This window comes from Canis aureus, chromosome 35 (assembly GCF_053574225.1).
Source record: "Canis aureus isolate CA01 chromosome 35, VMU_Caureus_v.1.0, whole genome shotgun sequence".
NCBI lineage: Eukaryota > Metazoa > Chordata > Mammalia > Carnivora > Canidae > Canis > Canis aureus.
The window spans coordinates 23,650,083-23,673,805 of NC_135645.1; the positions used below are offsets into that span (position 1 = coordinate 23,650,083).

The 23,723-nt window shown below is 37.1% G+C and overlaps 1 protein-coding gene across 2 annotated transcripts in view; it reads left to right on the top strand.

Annotated features, from left to right (window-relative positions):
* IMPG2 (interphotoreceptor matrix proteoglycan 2) overlaps positions 1-23,723 on the top strand; it is an 82,054-nt gene that overhangs the window by 49,589 nt on the left and 8,742 nt on the right. For both annotated transcript variants that reach the window (XM_077883693.1, XM_077883692.1), the window contains 5 exons: positions 109-194; positions 14,260-14,563; positions 15,558-16,846; positions 17,690-17,909; positions 23,508-23,718. In XM_077883693.1, coding sequence (XP_077739819.1) covers positions 109-194; positions 14,260-14,563; positions 15,558-16,846; positions 17,690-17,909; positions 23,508-23,718 — 2,110 coding nt within the window. The remainder of the gene's footprint in view (positions 1-108; positions 195-14,259; positions 14,564-15,557; positions 16,847-17,689; positions 17,910-23,507; positions 23,719-23,723) is intronic.

A 23,723-nucleotide genomic window follows, 5' to 3' on the forward strand; every position in this document is an offset into this window, starting at 1 on the left:
CCAAGATCTAAACCAGAAAAAGGAACAACTTGGTTTTTAGTTGTCCCTGAAACTCAAATACAGTAGTATCTCAACAAAATATGTTCCTTAATATTGTTCTTTCTTCAGTGAGAGGAGTTTTACTTCCTGAAACTGAAGACCAAGTTTGGAACACCCAAAGTTCAAGTCTTCAATCAACCCCACCATCCATTCTGGTAAGTATGTTTCTATGTTATATGCCTAGAATCAGGCCCTCAAACTTCTTTTCTTTATACACTCACCTGCTTACTTTGGCAGCATGAATTTCCTAAGCTGTTCCTGTTTCAAATATTTTCTTACATCATCCTTGGAACATCATTCACAGTTGTCAGCTCCAGAGTCCCAGGTATTGGTTCAGAAAATTTAAGCCTTCTGCAGTGGTTAAATGAAGTCTGCAGCAGTTAATTGCCAAGCTCTACATGTGGTATAAAACTTATTTATGGTTTATACTTGTTTGGTAATAATTAAGCCCTAAGTGTCCAATGAGTTGTCCTCTAAAAGTTACTCAGAAGTAGTTTTTATAGCCAAGACTGTACATTGATATACATAGGTACAGAGGATAGATTTGCATTCCAAGGATTGTATTGAAGAAAATTGTTAGACTCCAAAGCATATAGAATAGCTTGTGTATGGGAGAGAGAGAGAAGAATAAAAGTAGCAGCTGTCTGACAAATGACAGAGACTCAAAATCAGGCCTCCTTTTAATCTGTGCTGAAAACATTTCCATTCACACAGAAACATCGTGAAATGAATGTTCCTTTTTGTTCTTACCACTCAACTCCGCTGGGTGTTCCTTTATTCCTTCCAAACCCCCACTTGCCATTTCACCTACTAAGAGGCATCTAGTAGAAAAGAAAGTGGCTACCTTGAGTGTAGTTGAAACAACAGCATGGACACCTACAATCACAACACACACCTGCAGAGACTACCTGGTTATAAAGCATCCATGAATCTTTTGTTATCTCATAGAATAGTGGGACTCCCTTCTAATTCCCTACTCTTACTCTCTTGAGACTTTTCTGGCTCATAGAAGCTTTTTGAAATACTTGTTTCTTGATTTTAATCCTGCAATGAACATATACAAAATCTGCCCCCAAATCACTTAGCCATTAATATATGCAGTCATTTCTCGTATTCTGTTGTAGAGCAGCTCAGTTTTGAAATGTGGTGTCACTGGAAGTACTCTTTTCATTGAGTTCCATATTGGAGAAAAAAGATTAGGGAGGATTCATAATACAGATTACATTATTTGGTGTTTATTCATTCACTTATTCATTCATTCAAGTATATTTATTTAGTACTTTTCATGTGCCAAGTGCTGGGGAAGCCGAGATGAATAAAGATGTGGGCTTGCTCTCAAGAAGTTTCCAGTCTGGTAGACAGACTTCTACACAAATAGGACTTCTGTGCTATCATAGAAGTCCATTCAGGATGCAGTGGCAGAGGATGGTGATTCACTGTGAACATGGCACCACTAGTCATTCCTTCTAATCATATTCATCTCAAGCTTCTCTAACCACAGAACTGTGATGATGAGATTTAGAATGCTGTTGTAAAGATAGGAATTTCAATATGAGCTGGAGGTTGTAAGCTGGAGACCAGCCAGCTGGATGTGCTTTGGGACCAAATTTTTAAAGAAGCCAACATTTAACAATCAGGTATTTTTGCAGGAAAATGCAGATTTCTAACTTCTTTTGAAAACTGGGAAGATCTGGTATTTAGTTTGGGTTTGGAAAGCGACTGCTCCTTTACTGATGACAAGTACTGACTAAACTGGGCTCACATGGTGCCTATAATGTGGTTCTATTTGCATTAAAGGCAATCTCTCCATTTTTTGAATAGTGGTAATTGTGGGGCCATAACAATTTGAGGAGACAGTGGAATGTTAATGGATAATAATAAGGCATGAAAAAAAGAATGATTAGCTAGAAGTGTGTAGTTACTGGTTTTTCTTTTTTGGAGGGGGCAAGCTGTTAACATGATTTTGTTCTTTTATAGAAATGAGAATAATTTTTTAATAGATTGATTTTTAGGAATTATTTTAGAGGTAGGAATTTTAAGATATTGAATTTGACACTTTTTGGCATCCTAACTTGGAAAATCACATGTTGCACAGTATGCTTTCTATAGCACTAGCAAGCTTTTCAGTTGGCATTCACAGAAGTGAAACTTGGCCAGGATAAGTTAATATACTACATTGAACTAAAAGAAGAATTTTTGAGTTGAATTTGTTACTATGGGAACATCTATTCCTATAAAAATAAATGAAGTGCTATTGCTGGCACATATAGGTATACCTTTTACAATGTAAGAATACCATTTTTTAGGGGGCACGTATTTGGAAGAGATGGTCATCCTTATTTAAAAAGTCAAGTTGTAGGGTGCATGGGTGGCTCAGGCAGTTAAGCATCCGACTCTTGATTTCTGCTCAGTTGATGATCTCAGGTCGTGAGATTGAACCTTACCTTGGGCTCACACTCAGCATGGAGTCTGCTTGATATTCTCTCTCTCTCCCTCTGCCTTCGTTCCTCCCTCTGCTCATGTTGTCTCTCTCTCAAAATAAATAAATAAAATCTTTTTTAAAAAGTCAAGTTGTTTACTTTCACTGTTTATTTGGCTTATTTGTGGCTTGTATTTTATCAGAGATATTATGTATTGTTTCAATTTTTTATTGAATGAAAGGGCATTCATAGATATACTGAAATTGTGTATATTGTTTGAGGATTTCCTTTTCATTAAGGATTAAGCTGTTTTCCTGATGTGTGTCAGGTCGTAGGTTCTGTGTAGTAAAATTCAGTTTTTTCAGCATGGGTTAAAGAGCTTAGGCCATTTCACTTAGAATTCTGAAAAATTTCACATGTAGAATTTGCAAGGATATAAATATGCCTGACTCAACTGGATGAATATGTGCCTTTAACACATCTCTAGAAGTGATTTTAGATAATTAAGAGGAATAAAAGTAAATTCCTTGGTATAGTATGATTGTCTTCATTCTAACTACTTTTTTAAGGAACAAATAGGGCATTGAGCAAATGGCCTTCTTGCTTCTCCTTGAGTGTACGTGTGGTTTTAAATACTGAAAAAGAAATAGGAAAGGAAGAAAGTTTTCTGACTATACAAACAACCTCCATATTCAACCTAGCATATTAGAAAATAGGGTTTCCTTTCTCTCTTTGCTCTGTTTACCTGGGCCTTACCGACCTGTGGACATAGGTTAATCTGAATGAGAATGGACTGCTGAGGCTGTTGGTTCTAGTTTCTCCTCTGGGAATCCTTTTGCCATCTGGTTATAGATACTTATACATATCTCTCAATGAACAGCCTAGTATTATGGGCAAAGCACGGGGACTAAGAACTCTAGAAACTCGGGAGTAGAGTTCTGATTTTTTCCCTCTATTTTCTTTGTGGGCATTTCACTTCTATGAGATGCAGTTTCTTATATTTAATCGACAAGGTTAGACCACATGATTCAAGAATCCTATTCTAAAATTTGATACTTCTGTTTTGTTCACGCATATGTACACACTAACCCCCCTAAAATGGTACTGAGACTCAGTTTCCAATATGTGAAGGGAGGGTGAGTGTTCCCACACAGCACTACATAATTCTCCAGACATCAGCTGGGTGTTCAAGGATTCAACTCAATTCTGACACTATCTACCCAGAGAGATAGCATCAGATTCCACAGGTTAAGGGCTCAGTTCTACAAGACTGCCCCCCTACTTCCACTTCAGACATCAGATATTGCAAGCCTCGGTTGCTACCTGTACTTCTGACCTACAAGCTATAAATCACAGGTTCCCATGACCTCTTCCTCAAGTTTGGTTGATTTGCTAGAATGGCTCACAGAACTCAGAGAAACATTTTCCTTACTAGATTACTGATTTATTATAAAAGGATACAACCCAGGAATAGCCTGATGGAAGAGATGCATAGGGCAAGGTATGTGGGAAGGGGCACAGAGCCAAGCTCTTGCCAGATATGCCACTCTCCTCAAATATCCAGGTGCTCACTAACCCAGAAGCTCTCTGGACTCTATCCTTTTGGGGTTTTATGGAGGCTTCATTACATAAGTGTGATTGATTACATCGTCAGCTATTAGTAACTGATTCAACCTCTAGCCCCTCCCCCCTCCCTGAAGTCCATGGGATAGGACAGAAAGTTCCACCCTTAATCACATGGTTGGCTTCATGGGCAACAAGTCCCAATCCATAGGTGCCCTCTAAAAGTTATCCCATTAACATGACAAAACATACTATAATAACTCTCAACACTTAGGAATTCCAAGGGTTTTGGGATCTGTGAGCCACGAGCTGTGGATCCTAAGACCAGATACATATTTTTAATGAATTACAATATTATACCTTCTTTCCTAACATAAGATTTAGAAACCAAAGGAAAGTCTTTTAAGCACCTCAGCTTTTAAGCACCTAAGCTAGTATTTTTATTTAATTTGTTTTCCTTTCACCCTCTGTACTTCAATTTGTTGACTTTTCATTTATCTGGAATTGAACTCTTACTCTCTCCATCTGATCATTCCTTTTTTTCTTCCCAGGTTCACTGAGATATGATTGATATATAACATTATGTAAGTTTTAAGTCATACATGATGATTTAATACACTTACATGGTAGGAAATAATTACCATGGTAGGGTTAGGTAACACTTTCATCACCTCACATAAGTACTTTTTTTTTTTTTTTTTTTTGTGGTGAAAACATTTAAGATCTACTCTCTTAGGAGTTTTCAAGTATGGGGCAGCCTGGGTGGCTCGGCGGTTTAGCACCGCCTTCAGCCCAGGACATGATCCTGAAAACCCAGGATCGAGTCCCATGTCAGACTCCCTGCATGGAGCCTGCTTCTCCCTCTGCCTGTGTCTCTGCCTCTCTCTCTCTCTCTCTGTGTCTCTCATGAATAAATAAATTTAAAAAATGAAAAGGAAAAAAAAAGGTGTTTTCAGTATGTAATACAGCATTGTACATTATAGTTTGACATTATATGTTTGACATTAGATCCCCAGAACTTACTAATCTTATAACTGGAGATTTTTACCCTGTGGCCAACATCTCCTCATTTCCCCCAACCCCCCACCCCTGGAAATAATCATTCTTGTCTCTATTTATAAAAATTCAGCTTTTTTAGACTTCACATATAAGTGGTATCAGGCAGTATTTGTGTTTTTGTCTAGTTCGTATCACTTAGCATAATGTCCTCAAGATCCATCCATGTTGTCATAAACAGCAAGATTTCTTTCTCATGGCTGAAAAGCATTCCGTTTGTGTGTGTGTGTGTGTGTGTGTGAGATATAATCCAATTTATTAATTTTTGCTTCTTGCCTTTGCTTTTGATGTCATATCCAAAAATCATTGACAAGACTAATGTCAAGGATATTTTTCTTCTATGAGTTTTACAGTTTAAGGTCTTATTTTTAAGTCTTTAATCCATTTTTTTTTAATTTTTTAATCCATTTTTAATTAATTTTTGTGAGTGGCGTCAGGGGTCCACTTTCATTCTTTTGCATATGATTATCCAGTTTTCCCAACTCCATTTATTGAGGAGACTATCCTTTCCCCACTGGGTATTTTCTCAGCTCCCTTGTAATATCAGTTGACTGTGTATCTTTGGATTTATTTCTGAGAAATTCTCTCTCTTTGGTCCATGTGTCTGTTTTTTTTTTAATTTTTCTTTTATTGGAGTTCAATTTGCCAACATATAGCAGAACACCCAGTGTTCATCCCGTCAAGTGCCCCCCTCAGTGCCCATCATCCAGTCACCCCAACCCCCTGCCCACCTCCCCTTCCACTACCCCTTGTTCATTTCCCAGAGTTAGGTGTCTCTCATGTTTTGTCACCCTCACTGATATTTTCACTCCTTTCCCCTTTATTCCCTTTCACTAATTTTTATATTCCCCAAATGAATGAGACCATATAATATTTGTCCTTCTCCAATTGACTTATTTCCATGTGTCTGTTTTTATGCCAGTGTGTTACTGTTTTGATTACTAAAATGAAATTACTATATTGCTTTGTAATGTAGTTGCTTCATATTGTAGTTTAAAATCAAGAAGTGTAGTAGCGTATGGTTTTCTTCTTTTCTCAGGATTGCTTTATTTTTATTTTTAAAAAATTTTTTTAAAGATTTTATTTATTTTTATTATTTATTCATGAGAGACCCAGAGAGAAAGGCGGAGACACAGGCAGAGAGAGTAGAAGCAGACTCCCTGCAGGGAGCCTGATGTGGGACTCAATCCCAGGACTCCAGGATCATGCCCTGGGCCAAAGGCAGACGCTCAACCACTGAGCCACCTAGGCGTCCCTCAGGATTGCTTTAGATATTCAGGGTCTTTTGTAGTTCTTTATGAATTTTAGGATCGTTTCTTCTCTTTCTAAAATGCTACTGGAATTTTAATAGGGATTACATTGAATCTGAAGATGTCTTTGGCTAGTATGGACTTTTTAACAGTATTAATTTTTCCAATCTGTGAATACAGAATATGCTTCCATTTATGTGTGTCATCTTTAGTCTTTCACCAAAGTCTTATTGTTTTCACTACATGGATCTGTCACCTACTTGGTTATATTGATTTCTAAGGCTGTTAACTGTTTTAGATGCTATTATAAAAGGAATTATTTTTCTTTTTCCAATAGCTTGTTTTTAATGTACAGGAATGTAGTCGATATCTGTATATTGATCCTATTGTATCCTATAACTTTACTTAATTCATTGATTTGTTCTAACAGTTTTTTAAAAAGATTATTTATTTTAGAGGATGTGAGTGGGGGAAAGGGCAGCCGGAGAGGGACAGGATTTCAAGCAGACTCCCCACTGAGGGCAAAGCCTGATGCAGGGCTCAGTCTCATGACCCTGAGATCATGACCTGAGTTGAAATCAAGAGTTAGACCCTTAACCAGCTGAGCCAACCAGATGCCCCCATTCTAACAGTTTTTTTATTTCTTTAGGATATTATATATGTAGGATCATGCCATCTTAAACAGACCATTTTACCTCTTCCTTTCTGATTTGAATGCCTTTTATTTAGTCCTCTTGCCTAATTGCCTTGACTGGGACTTTTAATATTATACTGAATAAGATGATGGGAGTGAGAACCCTTGTCTTGTTCCTCATCTTAGCAGGAAAGCTTCAGCCTTTCACAATTGAGTATGATATTTGCTGTGGGTTTGTCATATGTGGCCTTTATTATGTTGAGATATGTTCCTTCTGTACCCAATTTATTGAGGGTTTTTATCATGAAAGAATGCTGAATTTTGTCAGATACTTCCTGTATCTTTGAAGATGATTTTTTATTCTTTATTTTATTAATGTGGTATATCACATTTATTGATTTGTATATGTTGACTCATCCTTGTATCCCAGGGATAAGTCCTCTCCTGACCCTGGCATATGATTCTTCTAATTTGCTCTGAATTCAGTTTGCTAATATTTTGTTGGCAATTTTTGCATTACATTAATCAGAGATATTGGTCTGTCATAGGGAGAAGCAGGCTTCTCGCAGGGAGCCCGATGTGGAATTCCTCTGAGTAGAACAAGGTTATGGTTGCAGTGGGAGGTCCCCTTCTTTGGTGTTTCAGTCTTTAGGTTGCCCTTTTTAACCTTTCCACCAGCATCAGCCTTCCTGGTTTCACATTTCTTCTCTCTAGTATCTGGCTTTTCAGCTTTTTCACCTACCAACTTGGAAGATGGGAAAAAGCAGTCTGTGTCCATTTTTTAAACCAGATTGTCTTTGTTACTGAGTTGTATGAGTATTTAATATGTTTTGGGTATTAACCCATTATTGAATATATTATTTGCAAGCATCTTCTCCCACTCAGTTAATTACCTTTTCATTTGTTGATGGCATCTTTCAGTGTAAAGAAGCTTTTTAGTGGGACATAGTGTCATTTGTTTATTTTTGTTGCTCCTGCCTTTGGAGCGAGATCCAAAAAATTATCGCTAAGACCAATGTCAAGGAGCTTACTGACTATGTTTTTTCTTCTAGGCATTTTATAGTTTCTGGCCTTACAGTTCAAGTCATTTTGATTGGATTCTCTCTTCCATTGATCCGTGTGTCTGTTTTTATGCCAGTACTATACTGTTTTGATTAACTTTTTAGTATAGATTAAACTCAGGGAGCGTGATATCTCTGGCTTTGTTCTTCTTCAAGATTGCTTTGCCTATTTGGGGTCTTTCGTGGTTCCATACAAATTTTAGAATTAGTTTTCCCAGTTTTGTGAAAAAATGCCATTGTAATTTTGATAAGGATTACATTGAATCTGTACAGATTGCTTTAGGTCATGTGGATGTTTTAATAATATTATTTCAATTCAGGAACATGGAATATCTTTCCATTTATTTGTGTCTTTAGTTTCTTTCATCAGTGTCATAATTTTCAGTATGCAGGTCTTTCACCTCCTTGGTTAAATTTATTCCTAGGTATTTTATTCTTTTTGATACAATTGCATATGATTGTTTTCTTGATTTAGATTTCTTGATTTTTTTCTGATAGTTTCTTATTAGTGTATAAGAATGCAACAGAATATTTTTTGAGTGTTTGGTGGAGTTTGCCAATGAGACCATCTGGTCCTGGTCTTTTCTTCGGAGGCTTTTGATTCAATCTCCTAACTAGTAATTGGTCTATTCATATTCTCTGTTTCTTCCTGATTTAATCTTGGAAGATTGTTTGATGTTAGGAATTTCTCCATTTCTTCTAGATTATCCAATTTGTTCATAATAGTTTCTTCTGATCCTTTGTAGTTCTGTGATATCAATTGTAACTTTGCTTTTATTTCTGGTTTTATGTATTTGAGCCCTCTCCCTCTCTTTTTTCCTTGGTGAGTCTAGCTAAAGGTTTGTCAATTTTGTTTATCTTTTTGAAGAAAAGCTCTTAGTTTCAATGATCTTTTCTGTTGTCCTTTTAATCTTCATTTCATTTATTTCCATTATTTCCTTCCTTCTACTAATTTTGGGGTTTTGTTGTTGTTTTTGTTATTATTCTTTTTCTGTTTTCTTTGGGTATAAAGTGGTTAGATTGTTGATTTGAGATTTTTCTTACTTTTTGAGGTAGGCCTCTATTGCTGTGAACTTCCCTTTTATAACCACGTTTGCTGCACCTCATAAATTTTTGTATAATATATTTTTGTTTTCATTTGCCTGTAGGTATTTTTTTATTTCTCCTTTGATTTCTTTGATGACCCATTGGCTCTACAGTAGCATGTTTAATATCCATATTTTTTGTGTTTTACCATTTCCTTCCTGTAATTGATTTCTATTTTCACATCATTGTGGTCAGAAACGATGCTTTATATGATTTCAGTCTTCTTGAATTTATTAAGAGTTGCTTTGTGGCCTAACATGTGATCTGCCTTGGAAAATGTTCCATGTGCATTTGAGAAGAATATGTATTCTGGTGCTTTTGGATGGAATGTTCTATATGTTTATATTTTAAGTCTATGTGGTGTAATGTGTCATTTATGGCCAGTGTCTCATTATTGATTTATTGCTGTCACTTTTTACTTTTAGGCATGTTAATATTTGCTTTATATATTTTGGTCTTCCTATGTTGAGTACCTATGTATTTATAAATGTTATGTTTTCTTATTAGAGTGACTCCTTCATTATATAATGCCCTTCTTTCTTTTTTATTGTAGTAAAAGAGTGATGAATGTAAAGCTGTATCAGCTTTCTTTTTGTTTTCATTTGCATGGGATATCTTTTTCTGTCCCTATCCCTAACACTTTTAGTCTGTGAGTGTTCTTATTTCCAAAGTGAATCTCTTGTTGGCTGCATATAGATGAGCCCCTTTTTTAAAAATCCATTCAGCCATTCTATATCTTTTGATTAGAAAATTTAGTTCATTTACATTTAATTATTGATAGATATGTACCTACTGCCATTTTGCTCATTGTTTCCTGGCTTTTTTTTGTAGTTTGTCTCTTCTTTTTGTCTCTTCACTTCTGGTTTTATAACCTTCCTTAGTATTACATTTAGATTCCTTTCTAATTTTCTTTTGTGCATTTACTATAAATATTTGCTTTGTGATTACCATAAGGTTTACATATATCATCATATATATATGTGTATATGTGTGTGTATTTATATATATATAATATATATAAAACAATCTATTTTAAGTTGATAGTAACTTAAATTTGAATACATTTCAACACTCTACATTTTAATCTCCCCCATGTTTTATGTTTTTGATGTCACATTTAATATCTTTTTATTTTATGTATCCTTTAATTATTGTAGTTTTAGTCAATTTTTACTTTTGTCTTTTATATTAGCTTTATAAGTGATCAGTCCATTATCTTTATGTTTAACTTTTCCTATGAGATTTTTACTTTTGCATGTTTTCTTGTCATTAGTCAGTATCATTTCTTTTCAGCTAAAAGCAGTCTCTTTAATGTTTCTTCTAAGGCCCATTTAGTGGTGATGAACTCCTGTAGCTTTTGCTTATCTGGAGAACCTTTTTTTCTTAGTTTTTTTTTTTTTTTTTTGCCTCGATTCTAAATGATAATCTCACTGTGGGTGAGTATTCTTTCCTTAAAGTGCTTCGAAAATTTCATGCCATTACCTTCTAGCTTGAAAAGTTGCTGCTGAAAAGTCTGCTGATATCCTTATAGGGTTTCCTATGAATATAATAGGTTCTTTTTTCTTATGTTGCATTTAGGAGCCTCTCTTTATCTTTATGTTTTGACACTTTATAGTATGTCTTGATGTTGATCTTTTTGGATTCATCTTTTTTTTATAAATCTCTGTACTTCCTGGACCTAGATGTCTGTTTCCTTCCCATTTTAGGGAATTTTTCAGTCATTATTTCTTCAGATAAGTTTTCTGCTTCTTTTTCTTTCTCTTCTTTTTCTGGGGCCTCTATAATGTGTATATTATTCCACTTGATGTTGTCCCATAGGTTCTTTAAGGTATTGTCACTTGTTAAAATTATTTTTTCTTTTTTCTACTCTTTGTGGGTGAGTTCATTGCTTTGTTTTCTAGCTTGCTGATTTGTTTTTCTGCTTCTTCCAATATGCTGTTGAACCCCTGTAATGTACTTCTCAGTGTAATTATGTATTTTTCAGTTCTGTGAATTATGTTTGGTACTTTCATATATTTTCTCTTTGTTGAAGTTCTTTCTGTGCACTCTTCTCTGGTAAGCATCTTTATAACGTTATTTTGAACTCTTAATCAGGTAGATTGCTTATCTCCATTTCATTAAGGTGTTTTTCTGAGGTTTTGTCTTGTTCTTTCATTTGGAACATATTCCTCTGTCTCCTCATTTTATCTGATTCTTTGCATTTGTTCCTATGTAGTAGATGAAACAGATGCCTCTCTTGTAGGAGTCTTATAGAAGTGGTCTTATGTAGGGGATGACCAATGGGGGCCAGAAGCACAATCCTACCCTGGCCACCAGAACCAGGTGCTCCCTGGGTTTTTCCTGTGTGGGCTGTGTGTACCCTCTGACTGTGGTATAGCTGAGCTGTGGTGTGGCTGGGTGGATGGGGTTCTTCTCCAGCCTGGCTGTGATATATTTTTGTCAGAAGTGTGTGTGTGTGAGGAGGTGGAGAAAGTGGCACTTGCCTGGCTGGCTATGGCTTGGCTTTGGTACAGGGTATGGAATGGTGCTTGCTTGGCTGGCTGTGATGTGCCTGTGATGTGGGATGGAAGCCCCATATGTGCTGGCAGGTTGGAGGGAGATTGTCAAAATGGTGCTCACCAGCACCAGTATTAGTAAGGTAGAGTGAGATTACAAAAATGGTATCTGCCAGTGCTTCTGTTCTAGAGAAAGCCCTAACAGGTTCCTTCCTTTCTGGCAGTTACTCTAGGATTAGTGTGTCTCCCTCACATATGGTCTAGGCATTTTACAGACTTCTCCTTTTAATACCATAAGATCCAGTAATTCCACTACTGAATATTTACTCACACAAAATGAAAACACTAATTCAAAAAGATATATGTACCCCCATGTTTATAGCAGCATTATTTCCAATAGCAAAGATATGGAAGCAACCTGAGTGTCTATTGATAGATGAATAGAAAAAGAAGATGTGATGTGTGTATATATATATATATATATATATATATATATATATATATATATGCCATGAAATATTATTTAGCCATAAAAAGAATGAAATCTTGCCATTTGCAACAGCATGGTTGGACATAGAGAGTATTAGGCTAAGTGAAGTAAGTCAAAGAGAGAAAGACAAACACCATATGATTTCACTTTATGTAGAATCTAAACACACACACACACACACACACACACACACACGCAAATGAACAACAACAACAAAAATAGAAACAGACCCATAAGTGGTTATTGGAAGGAGAATAGTAGGTCTATGGGTGGTTGTCAGAGAGAAGGAGAGTGGGAAGTACAGGCTTCCACAGCTATTCGTTCCTACAGCTGTGGAACGAATAAGTCATGGGGATAAAAGGTACAGCATAGAGAAAAAAATGATATTTTAATCACATTGTGTGGTGACAAATGGTAGCTACACTTGTGGTGAACATAGCATAATGTATAGAGTTGTAGAATCACTATGTTTTACACCTAAAACTAATGTAACCTTATGTGTTAAGTATACTTTAATTAAAAAAAGATTAAAAACTATCTCTGAAACAAACAAATATATACTACTTTTGCACTGGGTCCTGGGGCAAGGAAGTCTATAAGTCAGTCCTTTAAGGGCAGGTTTTTCATTCCCTGCAGTTCTGGACATAATCCTTGTTGGTTTTTTGTTTTGGGGGCTGGTCTTTCAGGTGCAGTAGCCAAGGGGTGGAGTGCCTAATGTGGAGCACAAACTCCTTGCTCCTTAGAGAAACATTCCGTGTTTTTAAAATTTCATTCTGATTGTGGATTGCAACTTTTTGGTTGGGGATTTTGGTGAGACCATATCTCTGCCTCTCCTACCAAACTCAGTGGGGCCCTTTTATCCTTTGTTGTGGAAATGCTGTTCATCTAGTTTTTTAGATTTTTTTTTTCAGAGGAAGTTATTCCATATGTAGCTGTAGATTTATGTCCATAGGAGGAGGTGTGTTCAGTGTCTTCCTATGCTGACATCTTGAACCCAACCCCAGGAGATTTCTTAAAGAGTCTACCTGATGAGAAATGTAACAATTCAACAACTAAAGTATTTTAGAAACCCAGCCTGTAATACTATAGGTAGAACATGATCAGCCTGTATCTTCTATGGGGGTGTTTTTTTTTATGGGGGTGGTTTTAAAAGTACTGTATCTAGATCCTATCCACAACCAATTAGTTTAGAATCTCTGGGACATGAGGCTTGGACATTGGTGTTTTTAAAAAGCTTCCATGTGATTTTATGCTATTTAGGGTAAAGAATGATTGTTCTATTTTCCTTTATCAGTTTTCACCTAGGAAATATTTTATGAATTTCTTCTATACATATGGCACTTCTTATTTTTTATCACTTGTAATTCAGCATAGATTGAAGTATATAAGGTCCCACCAAATGCTATGGCCATTTTACCTATTAGCATCACCACTAAACTTTTTTTTGTAGACTTATCTTCATATGGTTAAATAATTAACATGTTCAAGGATTGTGTTTCTGACTGCTTTTCTATTCCTGAAGTTAAATTTTAAGGTAATATTAGTACTATTAGTAAGAAGTCATTGGAAAGAGAAAATTGTATTTTGTAAGTGTGATGCCATTTCATAGATGTTGCTATTCTTTTGAGGTAGCCAGACCACATTTTGATATGGTGACATTTCTTAACAAAATGAAAAACCTTAAGTAGTTAAATACCCTTTAGAAAGACTAATAAAATTGCTAATTGTTCTTGCCCACTGTGGGCAATGTGTTTAGTTCTTTGACATCAAATTACAGATATTAGTAATTTTGTAATTAGAGTATTAAAGCTAGTAAGACAGAATAAGGGACCATCTAAGCAAGAGAAAAAATACTTTTTCCCACAAAGTCACTTTGGAATATTTTAAATATGTTATCTCATCTCTTCCCAATTTACAGATATGATTCAACAGGTACATGGCTTTTCTCTCGTTTTTTTTTAACTAGTCGGTGGTTTGAACAGGGGTTTGATGAGGGCTCTCTTTGGTGCTAGAGCTCATGTCCCCCAACTCCCTCCCTGCCATCAATATTACATTGTCTTTATATCCCTAGAAAATCTTGAATTGTGAATACATAGGTGATATTTGAAATCATTTTTATGTGTTTCTTTTATCTATGATATGATTTAGCCTTTTTTTCCCCCCAGGATAATACCCTTCAAGCTGAATGGCCCTCAGCAGATGAATCTACCACCAGCAGTATTTCACCACTTGATTTCAGCTCTGGTCCTCCCTCAACCACTGGCAGGGAACTCTGGTCAGAAAGCCTTTTGGGTGATTTAGTATCTACACCCAAATTAGCCTTTCCCTCGAAGGTGGGCCTCAGTTCTTCCCCAGAGGTTTTAGACGTTAGCAGCTTGACTCTTCATTCTGTCACCCCAGCAGTGCTTCAGATTGGCTTGCCTGTGGTTTCTAAGGAAAGGACTTCTGGATCTCACATATTAGAAGATGGTAAGGGATTCTAATTACTTTTCATGCTTTTTTACTTTGTTGAATCAGATAACAAGGATTTTGAAGACAGAAAGAGACTAGGTTTAACAGAAAAGCATGGTAGCGTCTATTAGGAGTAAATATCTTGGGGAAGCTGTGTGAGAGAGGGAACAGTCAGATTTAATTGATTGAAATGGAGATTCCAAATAGGTAAATAATAAGAAAAGAACTTGGTGGGCTAGGGTGGGGATCAATTAATAGATATTTTGAACATCTTATTAAAGAATATATAATTTAAATTACTATTAAAGAACTGCTTTATTTGCTTGAATATTGTAGTGGTAAACAAACAAAGAAGATTATTCTAGTAGCTCTCAATAGGATTAATTGTGGGGGCCAAGTTTAGAGATTCTAGCTTGCATTAGGCTTGTGAAGGAGAGAAGTGAACTAGGGTAGCTACAACAGAGATTAAGGAATGAAAATCAAGTAAATGATTTAGATGTTATGGAGGAAAAGAAAAATCAATGTGACCTATGGATGGAGTACGTATGTGAAAGAGGAAGTTGAACAAAGATATAATGAGTCCAAGATTTTAAATATTGGGTGAATCTGGAGGATGATGTGCAATAAATATAATTAGGAAATGAGAATTCAAGGACAAAATTTCCCAAGGAATTTTCTCCTTTAGGTTCCACTAGATTTAGTCTTTGTTGTCAATGTGGATACCTGCAGTTCTTTATTTTCATGGAATAAAAAAATCCAAGTGTTTGAAGATGAATTAGTTCAATCATTGAGATTTTGTTATCCTCAGGAAAGGATAGTATATTCACAAGTTATTGTACCATATCACAAAAACATGATGAGATCTTCTTGCTTGTTAAAATGTCAGAGTAAAAATCAGCAACTGTACTTCCTAACTTAATGAGAAAATTAAGTAGCTGGCTTTATTATTAGGAGAACTAGGAATACATTTTGGCAGTTCTGTAGATTAATTAATGGAAAACTTTGTTTTTAGGATTAATCAAAGTTGAAGGGTCAGAAGATTTTCTTTCTGTTCATCCATTGCCTTCAGGTCCATTCACTCACCCAGTGCCAAAGGAAACAATACCATCTGTGGAAGACTCTGGAGTACCTTCGACATCCTCACCATATCTAGCCTCCTCTGTCAGTTTAGATCTTCTTGCTAAAGAAATAACTACACCTTTTGGCTTGGACTCTTTGGCCACCAAAGTCAAAGGCCAATTAGAAGTGAGCACTTTTATGCCAGACACATCCATAGAAAAAGAGTTTATATTTGAGAGTGGTTTAGGTTCAGGGTCTGGGCAAAAGGTAGATCTGATTACTTGGCCATGGAGTGAGACTTCATTAGAGAAGAGTTCTGAACCACTATCTAAGTCATGGCTTGAAGATCAGGGGCCACTTTTGCCAACTGAGGGTATAGATGAGAAATTAGTTATAGATGAGAAGATAGATTCTACAGAGCAAAGTATTGGCCGTTTAACATATGGGCCTTTTGATAGATCCACAAACTTTGCAGAGGAAGAGCTCACTGGTGGACCTACTGTGCCCATCTTTGCAGAGACCACAACTCAATCTGCATCTCTAATTCTCTCCAAGCAAATATCAGAGGAACCTGACGTTGATTATTACTCAGTTACCAAAGCACCTCTTCTACTGACATCTATAGTAATCTCCGCTTCTACTGATGAGCCCAATTTACCATTTTTAAAGGAGGATATGGAACAAACCACAGAGTCATCCAAACTTGAATGGTTTGACAAAGAGGTTTCAGTAATGAAGCCAGATATGCAACATTTGGGGACCACATTGCCAGAATCAGATGTAGTTTGGACAGGAACTTCTTTGCTAGGGAAATTGTCCAGAGACACATTGGCAAGTACACCACAGAGTACTGACAAGCTCTGGTTGAAATCTTCCATGACACAGTCTACGAAATTGTCTCCAACCACAAGCTCCACCCTGCTAGAGGATGAAGTAATTATGGGTGTTCAGGATATTTCATTAGAACTGGACCGGATAGGCACAGATTACTATCAGCCTGAGCTAATCCCAGAGGAAGATGGCAAGGTTGGTAGTTATGTGGAAATGTCTACAAATGTTCACTCCACAGAGAGGGCTATTGTGGCACAGCCCACAGAAGGAGGTGACTTGAGTCATACCCAGACTGCAGGAGCTTTGGTGGTTTTCTTCAGCCTCAGAGTGACAAACATGATGTTTTCGGAAGATTTGTTTAATAAAAACTCTTTGGAATATAAAGCACTGGAGCAAAGATTTTTGGAACTGGTAAGCACTAGAAGTGAAACATGGGCATTAGTGAATAATCATGTATGAACTAACCCTCTTTCCCTTAAACATATAAGATCTGAGCCAAGGAAGTGTGGTTTGCTGTGGACATTCATTTACAAATAATGTCATGCCTAGGGTTGGTAGGAAAACAATAAGATATAAGAAATGGAAAATGCAATATGGCATGAGGGTGATGTGGTAACTTTGATACTGAAGATTGTATTCCATGAATTATGAGACTGAAACAAGTTTAGTTTTTTTTTTTTCACATGTTGCTATGAGACCAGTATTTTGCAGGTACTTATGATACCTTCACTGTTGTGATTCTTTTTTTTTTTTTTTTTTTTAAGTTTTTTTTTTTATTTATTTATGATAGTCACACACAGAGAGAGAGAGAGAGGCGGAGACACAGGCAGAGGGAGAAGCAGGCTCCATGCACCGGGAGCCCGATGTGGGATTCGATCCCGGGTCTCCAGGATCGCGCCCTGGGCCAAAGGCAGGCGCCAAACCGCTGCGCCACCCAGGGATCCCACTGTTGTGATTCTTTAGTGAAACAGAGAGAATAACTCTCTGGGCATCTTGTGGTTCTTTGGTGAAACAGAGAACTCCTGGGCATCTAAAACTGCGAGTTCCATGGGTTCCTAAATATCACTATGAAAATCCCTTCACTTTCAAATAATTCACAATTCATACTTTTATTGATGAGCAGTTTAAATAATGTAAAAATATAGTTCGGAAAAGTGGGGAGGGGCTCATCCTTGTTTTTTGGGTTTGGGTTGGTATATTTTGAACAAAATGCAAAACCTTGTAAATAAACTGACTACTTTTCATGTATTGCAGCTGGTTCCCTATCTCCAGTCAAATCTCTCAGGGTTCCAGAACTTAGAAATTCTGAACTTTAGAAATGGCAGTATTGTGGTAAACAGCCGAATGAAGTTCGCCAAGTCTGTCCCTCCTAATGTCAACAATGCTGTCTACATGATTCTGGAAGACTTCTGCACCACTGCCTACCAGACCATGAACTTGGCTATTGATAAATACTCCCTTGATGTGGAATCAGGTAATGGTACTGAATACCATGGTTGTTTCTTAGGGGAATCCAATGATTATTCTTGGGTATTTCCTTCTATACTGAGTCAAGGTGAATTGAATACTTGAAGGAAAAATGGTACTATGTCAGGCAAAATCTCCACATCATGGTAATTATGAAATGATCTCTTCATAGTGTATCAGTTTCGTTCTCTTTTTAAAAGTGTTGCTCACACACGTTATCTTGTTCACCTCCCATTCCCTTTTCTACCTATACTGTCTAACTCACTCTCTCTTTTTTTAAAGATTTATTTATTCCTTTGAGAGAGAGAGAGAGAGAGAGAGAGAGAGAGAGAGAAAGTGCACACAGGAGCAGGAAGGCCAGAGGGAGAGGGAGAAGCAGACTCCCTGCTGAGCAGGGAACCTGACTCGGGGCTCTGTTCCAGGACCCTAAGATCATGACCTGAGTTGCTGGTGGATGTTTAACCAACTGAGCCACCCAGGTGCCCCTCTAGCTCTCTTTTACTATCCACTAGACCTACTTTTGCTGCATCTCTTAGGTTGCCCAAGCCCAAATGATTTTGGACTCCCTTTCCTTCTGTTATTTTCCTAAGCTGTTTTATCCATTTCTATTACTGTAAGTCTTATATAAATGTTAGTAATTCTCCACATTGTTAATATGTAGATCAGACTTATCTTCTGAGCTTTAGAACCAAAATCTAACCACATACTTGATGATCTCAACTTGGATGTATCTTATGTATATCAAACTTAAGATATCCAAGAATGAGCTCTTGTTTTCCATATCTCCCCAATTTTTAAATAAATGTAATCCTTCTGTCAGCTTCACCATCTTGAGAAATGAAAGCCATGTCCACTCAGCTACTTAAGCCAGAAACCTGGGAAGTCATTTTTTTTTAAAGATTTTATTTATTTGTTAGTTTGTTTATTTGTTTACTTATTAGAGACAGAGAGAGAGAGAGAGAGAGAGAGAGGCAGAGACAGAGGCACAGGCAGAAGGAGAAGCAGGCTCCATGCAGGGAGCCTGACGCGGGACTGGATCCCGGGTCTCCAAGATCATATTCTGGGCTGAAGGCGGCGCTAAACCGCTGAGCCACTGGGGCTGCCCTGGGAAGTCATTTTGATACCTGTTTCCTTTGTCCCCAAACTTACATTGATTCTGAATATTCTAAATATATCTCAACTCAGTGTACTTCTCTTTCTCCACTGCTGCTAGTCTAGGCCAAATATTCATCACCCCTCATTTGAACCAGTTTCCCTACTACCTTTCTCATTCCTCTCCCCTACCCATTCTCCAGACAGCACTGTTGTTTCTAAATGAATCATCAGATGGGGATGCCTGGGTGGCTTAGTGGTTGAGCATCTGCCTTTGACTCAGGTTGTGATCCCAGGGTCCTCGATGAGTCCCACATCGAGTTCCTAATGGGGAGCCTGCTTCTCCCTCTGCCGGTGGCTCTGCCTCTCTCTCTGTGTCTCCCATGAATAAACAAATCATATCTTAAAACAATAAAAATAAAAACATCATCAGATTATTTTATTTTCCTACTTAAAACACTTCAGTGACTGCCTGGTTCAATAGCCTGTTTTCCCCCAATATCATCCAGTGAAATTAACTTCTTTGCTCATCATACTGTAGTCAAATTCACTTGTTTTTACTTCCTCAGATTCAAGAAACTTTTCTTGCGTTAAAGTCTTTGCATATACTTACTGTGCCTATTACCTGAAACTCTCCTCTTGACTGATTTCTGTTCACTCATAATGCCTCAGTTCAAATGTCTCTTCCTTGAGATTTTCACTGATTCACCCATAATCTGGATTGGGTCTTCCCTTTTAGTCTTTATTGTAATATAATATTCTTTCCTGCTGTAGAGTTTATAACTTTTGTAATAATGCTTATTTTTTTCACATAGTTGCTTAGTGGCTATTTTCCCCAGTTGAGCTATGCAAAAGAACTGAGACTATCTTATTAATCACTTTCTGGTCCAAACCTAGCACAGTGTCTTGCACATAGGGTTTACTAAAAAATACTCTGAATGGCTGAAATAAACCATTGTTTTTATTTGGAACACTTGGATGCAGAGAATTAAGTTGGGTCCTCAATGGAAGAAGCAATTAATTATAATTTGGAAGGCCTGGTTTCTTGCCTCTGCTCAGCCATTTATCATTTGTGTGATTCTAGATGAGCTATTTTATTTCTGAGGCTTAATACCTTATATATTAAATGGGGGTAGTATTATTACCTGGCCTATGTATTTCATGGGGCTAGGATTAAACGACATGTAAAACCATTTGACTACCCATACAAATGCAAGCAGTTATGATTTATCAAACTTTTGCAGAAGTCAACCTACTTCTTTTAAAATGCACAATAGATAGTGCATTTACTTCATTTTTGTGTGTAACTCACATGTCAGGGCATGGCAAGTCATCAAGGTTTATAGGGTTACCTTTTCCTTTAATATTTGAATGAACTGGAATTGGCCTTTCCCTTGTGCTTTGTAAAACCCGCATCCATGGCTCTCTCACTCTCAATATCTCTAGGAATTATAGGGGAACTTAAATATTTCTTAATCATCTCCCCCTCTGAGTTACTTGAACTATTTCTAATCTCACATGTGGTGGTTCTTTATGTTAACCCAACATAGATCACAGTCCCATTTTTTACTTTCCCAGGGTACCTTTAACACAAAGTAGTTGATTGTATCAGCTATTTGTTGACGGAAGAGGCTTTGTTATGGCATAGCAGGTAGTTTAAACATAATTACTATTAGGCATAACCATCCTTGAAAGCAAATCTTTATTTTTTAAAAAAATTTATTTATTTATTCATGAGAGAAACAGAGAGACAGAGAGAGAAGCAGAGACACAGGCAGATGGAGAAGCTCCCTGTGGGGAGCCTGATGTGGGACTTGATCCTGGATCCCAGGATCACGCCCGGAGCTGAAGGCAGACACTCAACTGCTGAGCCACCCAGGTGTTCTGAAAGCAAATCTTTCAAAGGCATTACTTGCTAGCCAGTTCTTTCTTCAGGACCCAGCCAACTACCCTATTTCTCTGGGTATTCTTGGTGTCTTTCCAGACCCTCTTTGTATTTCCTTCATTCTTATTTTCCTGGACCTATCAATCCTTCTCTTGGCCTTCTATTGGAAATGAGAATGTATTAGTTCTATAATTTAGATCCCTGTCTCCTATCCTAAGCTTAGTTCCAGGTCTACCTTTGTTTATTATAAAGTCACTAAGTATTCTTCCAAACAGAGTCATCTATTCTGGGCATTCTCTACCTTTAACCCACACAAAGAACTGGAAAGAGATCTTCAAACTACAATCTTTTATTAATATGATTAAATATTAGTCTTGGTTTCTCTCAGTCTGGAAGCAAAAGAGAGCAATATTTATCTTTTTTTCTTATATTCTGTTTTCCTTTTTTTTTAAATTGGAGTTCAATTTGCCAACATATAGCATATCACCCAGTGCTCATCCTGTCAAGTGCCCCCCTCAGTGCCCATCACCCAGTCACCCCAACCCTCCTTTTCACTACTCCTTGTTTGTTTCCCACAGTTAGGAGTCTCTTATGTTATGTCTCCCTCACTGATATTTTCACTCATTTTCTCTCCTTTCCCCTCTAATCCCTTTCACTATTATTTATATTCCCCAAATGAATGAGACCATATAATGTTCCTCCCCTCTGTAATACACCTATACTCACATAGAATGGCCACAAAGTTTTAAAATTTCTAATAGATATTTTTCTACAACATGTATATTTTTAGTTAAAGGCCTTCCAATTAAAATGCTATTTTATATCAAGATGGGCTAGAGACAAGATTGACTTGTCTTGCCTAACTTGTTTTCACATGTCATGCTTCAGAAACTCTTGAACTTTTACCAACAAAAGGGTGTCATGCAGTACCATCCTTCCCACCCCCTGTATACACTCTTCTCCCTCACTCTAGGCCAAGATTAGATTATTTTCTGATTACAAAGTCACAAAATGAATACTAGGATAAAGATGTAGAGACTTAGGAAATACACAGAGGAATCCTGCTTGTAGAAACTGCCCATCTGTCATCACATTTGGTTGCTCTCCTTGTTACAAGAGCATTTTATCAGTGGTCTCCTGTATTAGTTTCCTAGGGCTGCCGTAGCAAAGTACCACAAACTGAGTGGTTTATAATAACATAGAAATTTATCTTCTCATAGTCCTGGAGGCTAGAAATCCAGAATCAAGGTGTTGGCTGGGCCACATTTCCTCTGGAAGCTCTAGGAAAAATCCCTTCCTTGCCTCTTTCTAAGCTTCTGGTGTTTGTTAGCAGTCCTTGATGTTCTTTGACTTGCAGATGCATCACTCCTATCTGTCTCCATCTTTATATGGCCTCTCTTCTGTGTGTCTGTGTCCAAATTTTCCTTTTCTTTTAAGGACACCAATTATTGTATTAGGGCCCACCCTAATCAAGTATTACTTCATCTTAACCTGATTACATCTGCAAAGACCCTACTTCCAAATAAGGTCATATTCTGAGGTTCTGGGTAGACATGTATTTTGGGGAGACACTGTTCATATCTGCAACCAGTTAATCTCCCCATTCTTTCATGTGATAAAGGAAGATCAGCTTCAGAGATCTTCCAAACTCCAAGGTCACAGATTTGTGCAAAAATCTTTAATCTCCAGGGCAGCAAGGAAATCACTCATTCTCAAAACCATCTTAGATTCTCTGGAAACAGAGACTATGGCCTTTATTTTTTTTAACTCCCCTTATCTTTTTGGCTAAACATCATGCTTTTTTGTTATTTCCACCTATTTGTCTGTCTTTTTATCTGTGTCATCATTTGCCATTCACAGACTGTCATTCACCAGTGAACAACATAAAATGGAACCATAGTAGGATGAAAGACCCATCATGATCAATGTCTTATATCATAAAAATGCTTGTTATTGTTCTACTTATTCTGTTTTATATCATAAAAAAGGCTTGTTATTGTTCTACTTATTTAAAATTTTCATTTTTTCTTACCCAGTCAAAAAAAATAATAAAGTTACGAAAATCAAAATATTACTAGGATTGGCTTGAAGAGGTACATGGCTGATTTGTTTTTCTAACATTAGCTTCCACAAATCTCAAATGTTCTTATCTGCTCTTATTGGGTTATACCCACTCCTGAGCCTCCTATCAGTTCTCTGAACTCTGTCTCCTATCTCATGTTCTCAGTGTGGGATAGGGCATTTAGCATCATGTACAGAATAGTATAGTACATTAGGGTTGGTGCAAATAAATAGTACATGAAAACTGTATTGAATTTAGATTGACAACACATGGCATGGATTTAAAGCATCTACATGATTCCTTTGGTAAAAAATGAAAAAGCTTACCCAGGTCATTGGGTTCTATGCTTTGACTCTGGGTTTCAGAGAAATTTGACAAAAGCTCATCAATCCAGGGATGAGTTGGAATTTTTTTTTGGTACTATTGATGTGATAGTGTATTTTAATGGCTCAGAATGAGGGCTGTCCGCTGGTGCTTGGAGGAGTATTACTGGAGGGACTTCATGTACCCCAATTCCTGTGTTTTGCCTTTTCTTATATCATTCTCTAGTTTGTTTCACGTTTTAGGTGATCAAGCCAACCCATGCAAATTTCAGGCATGCAATGAATTTTCTGAGTGTTTAGTCAACCCCTGGAGTGGAGAAGCAGAGTGCAGATGCTTCCCTGGGTACCTGAGTGTGGAAGAACTACCCTGTCAGAGTCTCTGTGACCTACAGCCTGGTTTCTGCTTGAATGATGGAAAGTGTGACATTATGCCTGGACATGGGGCCATTTGTAGGTATG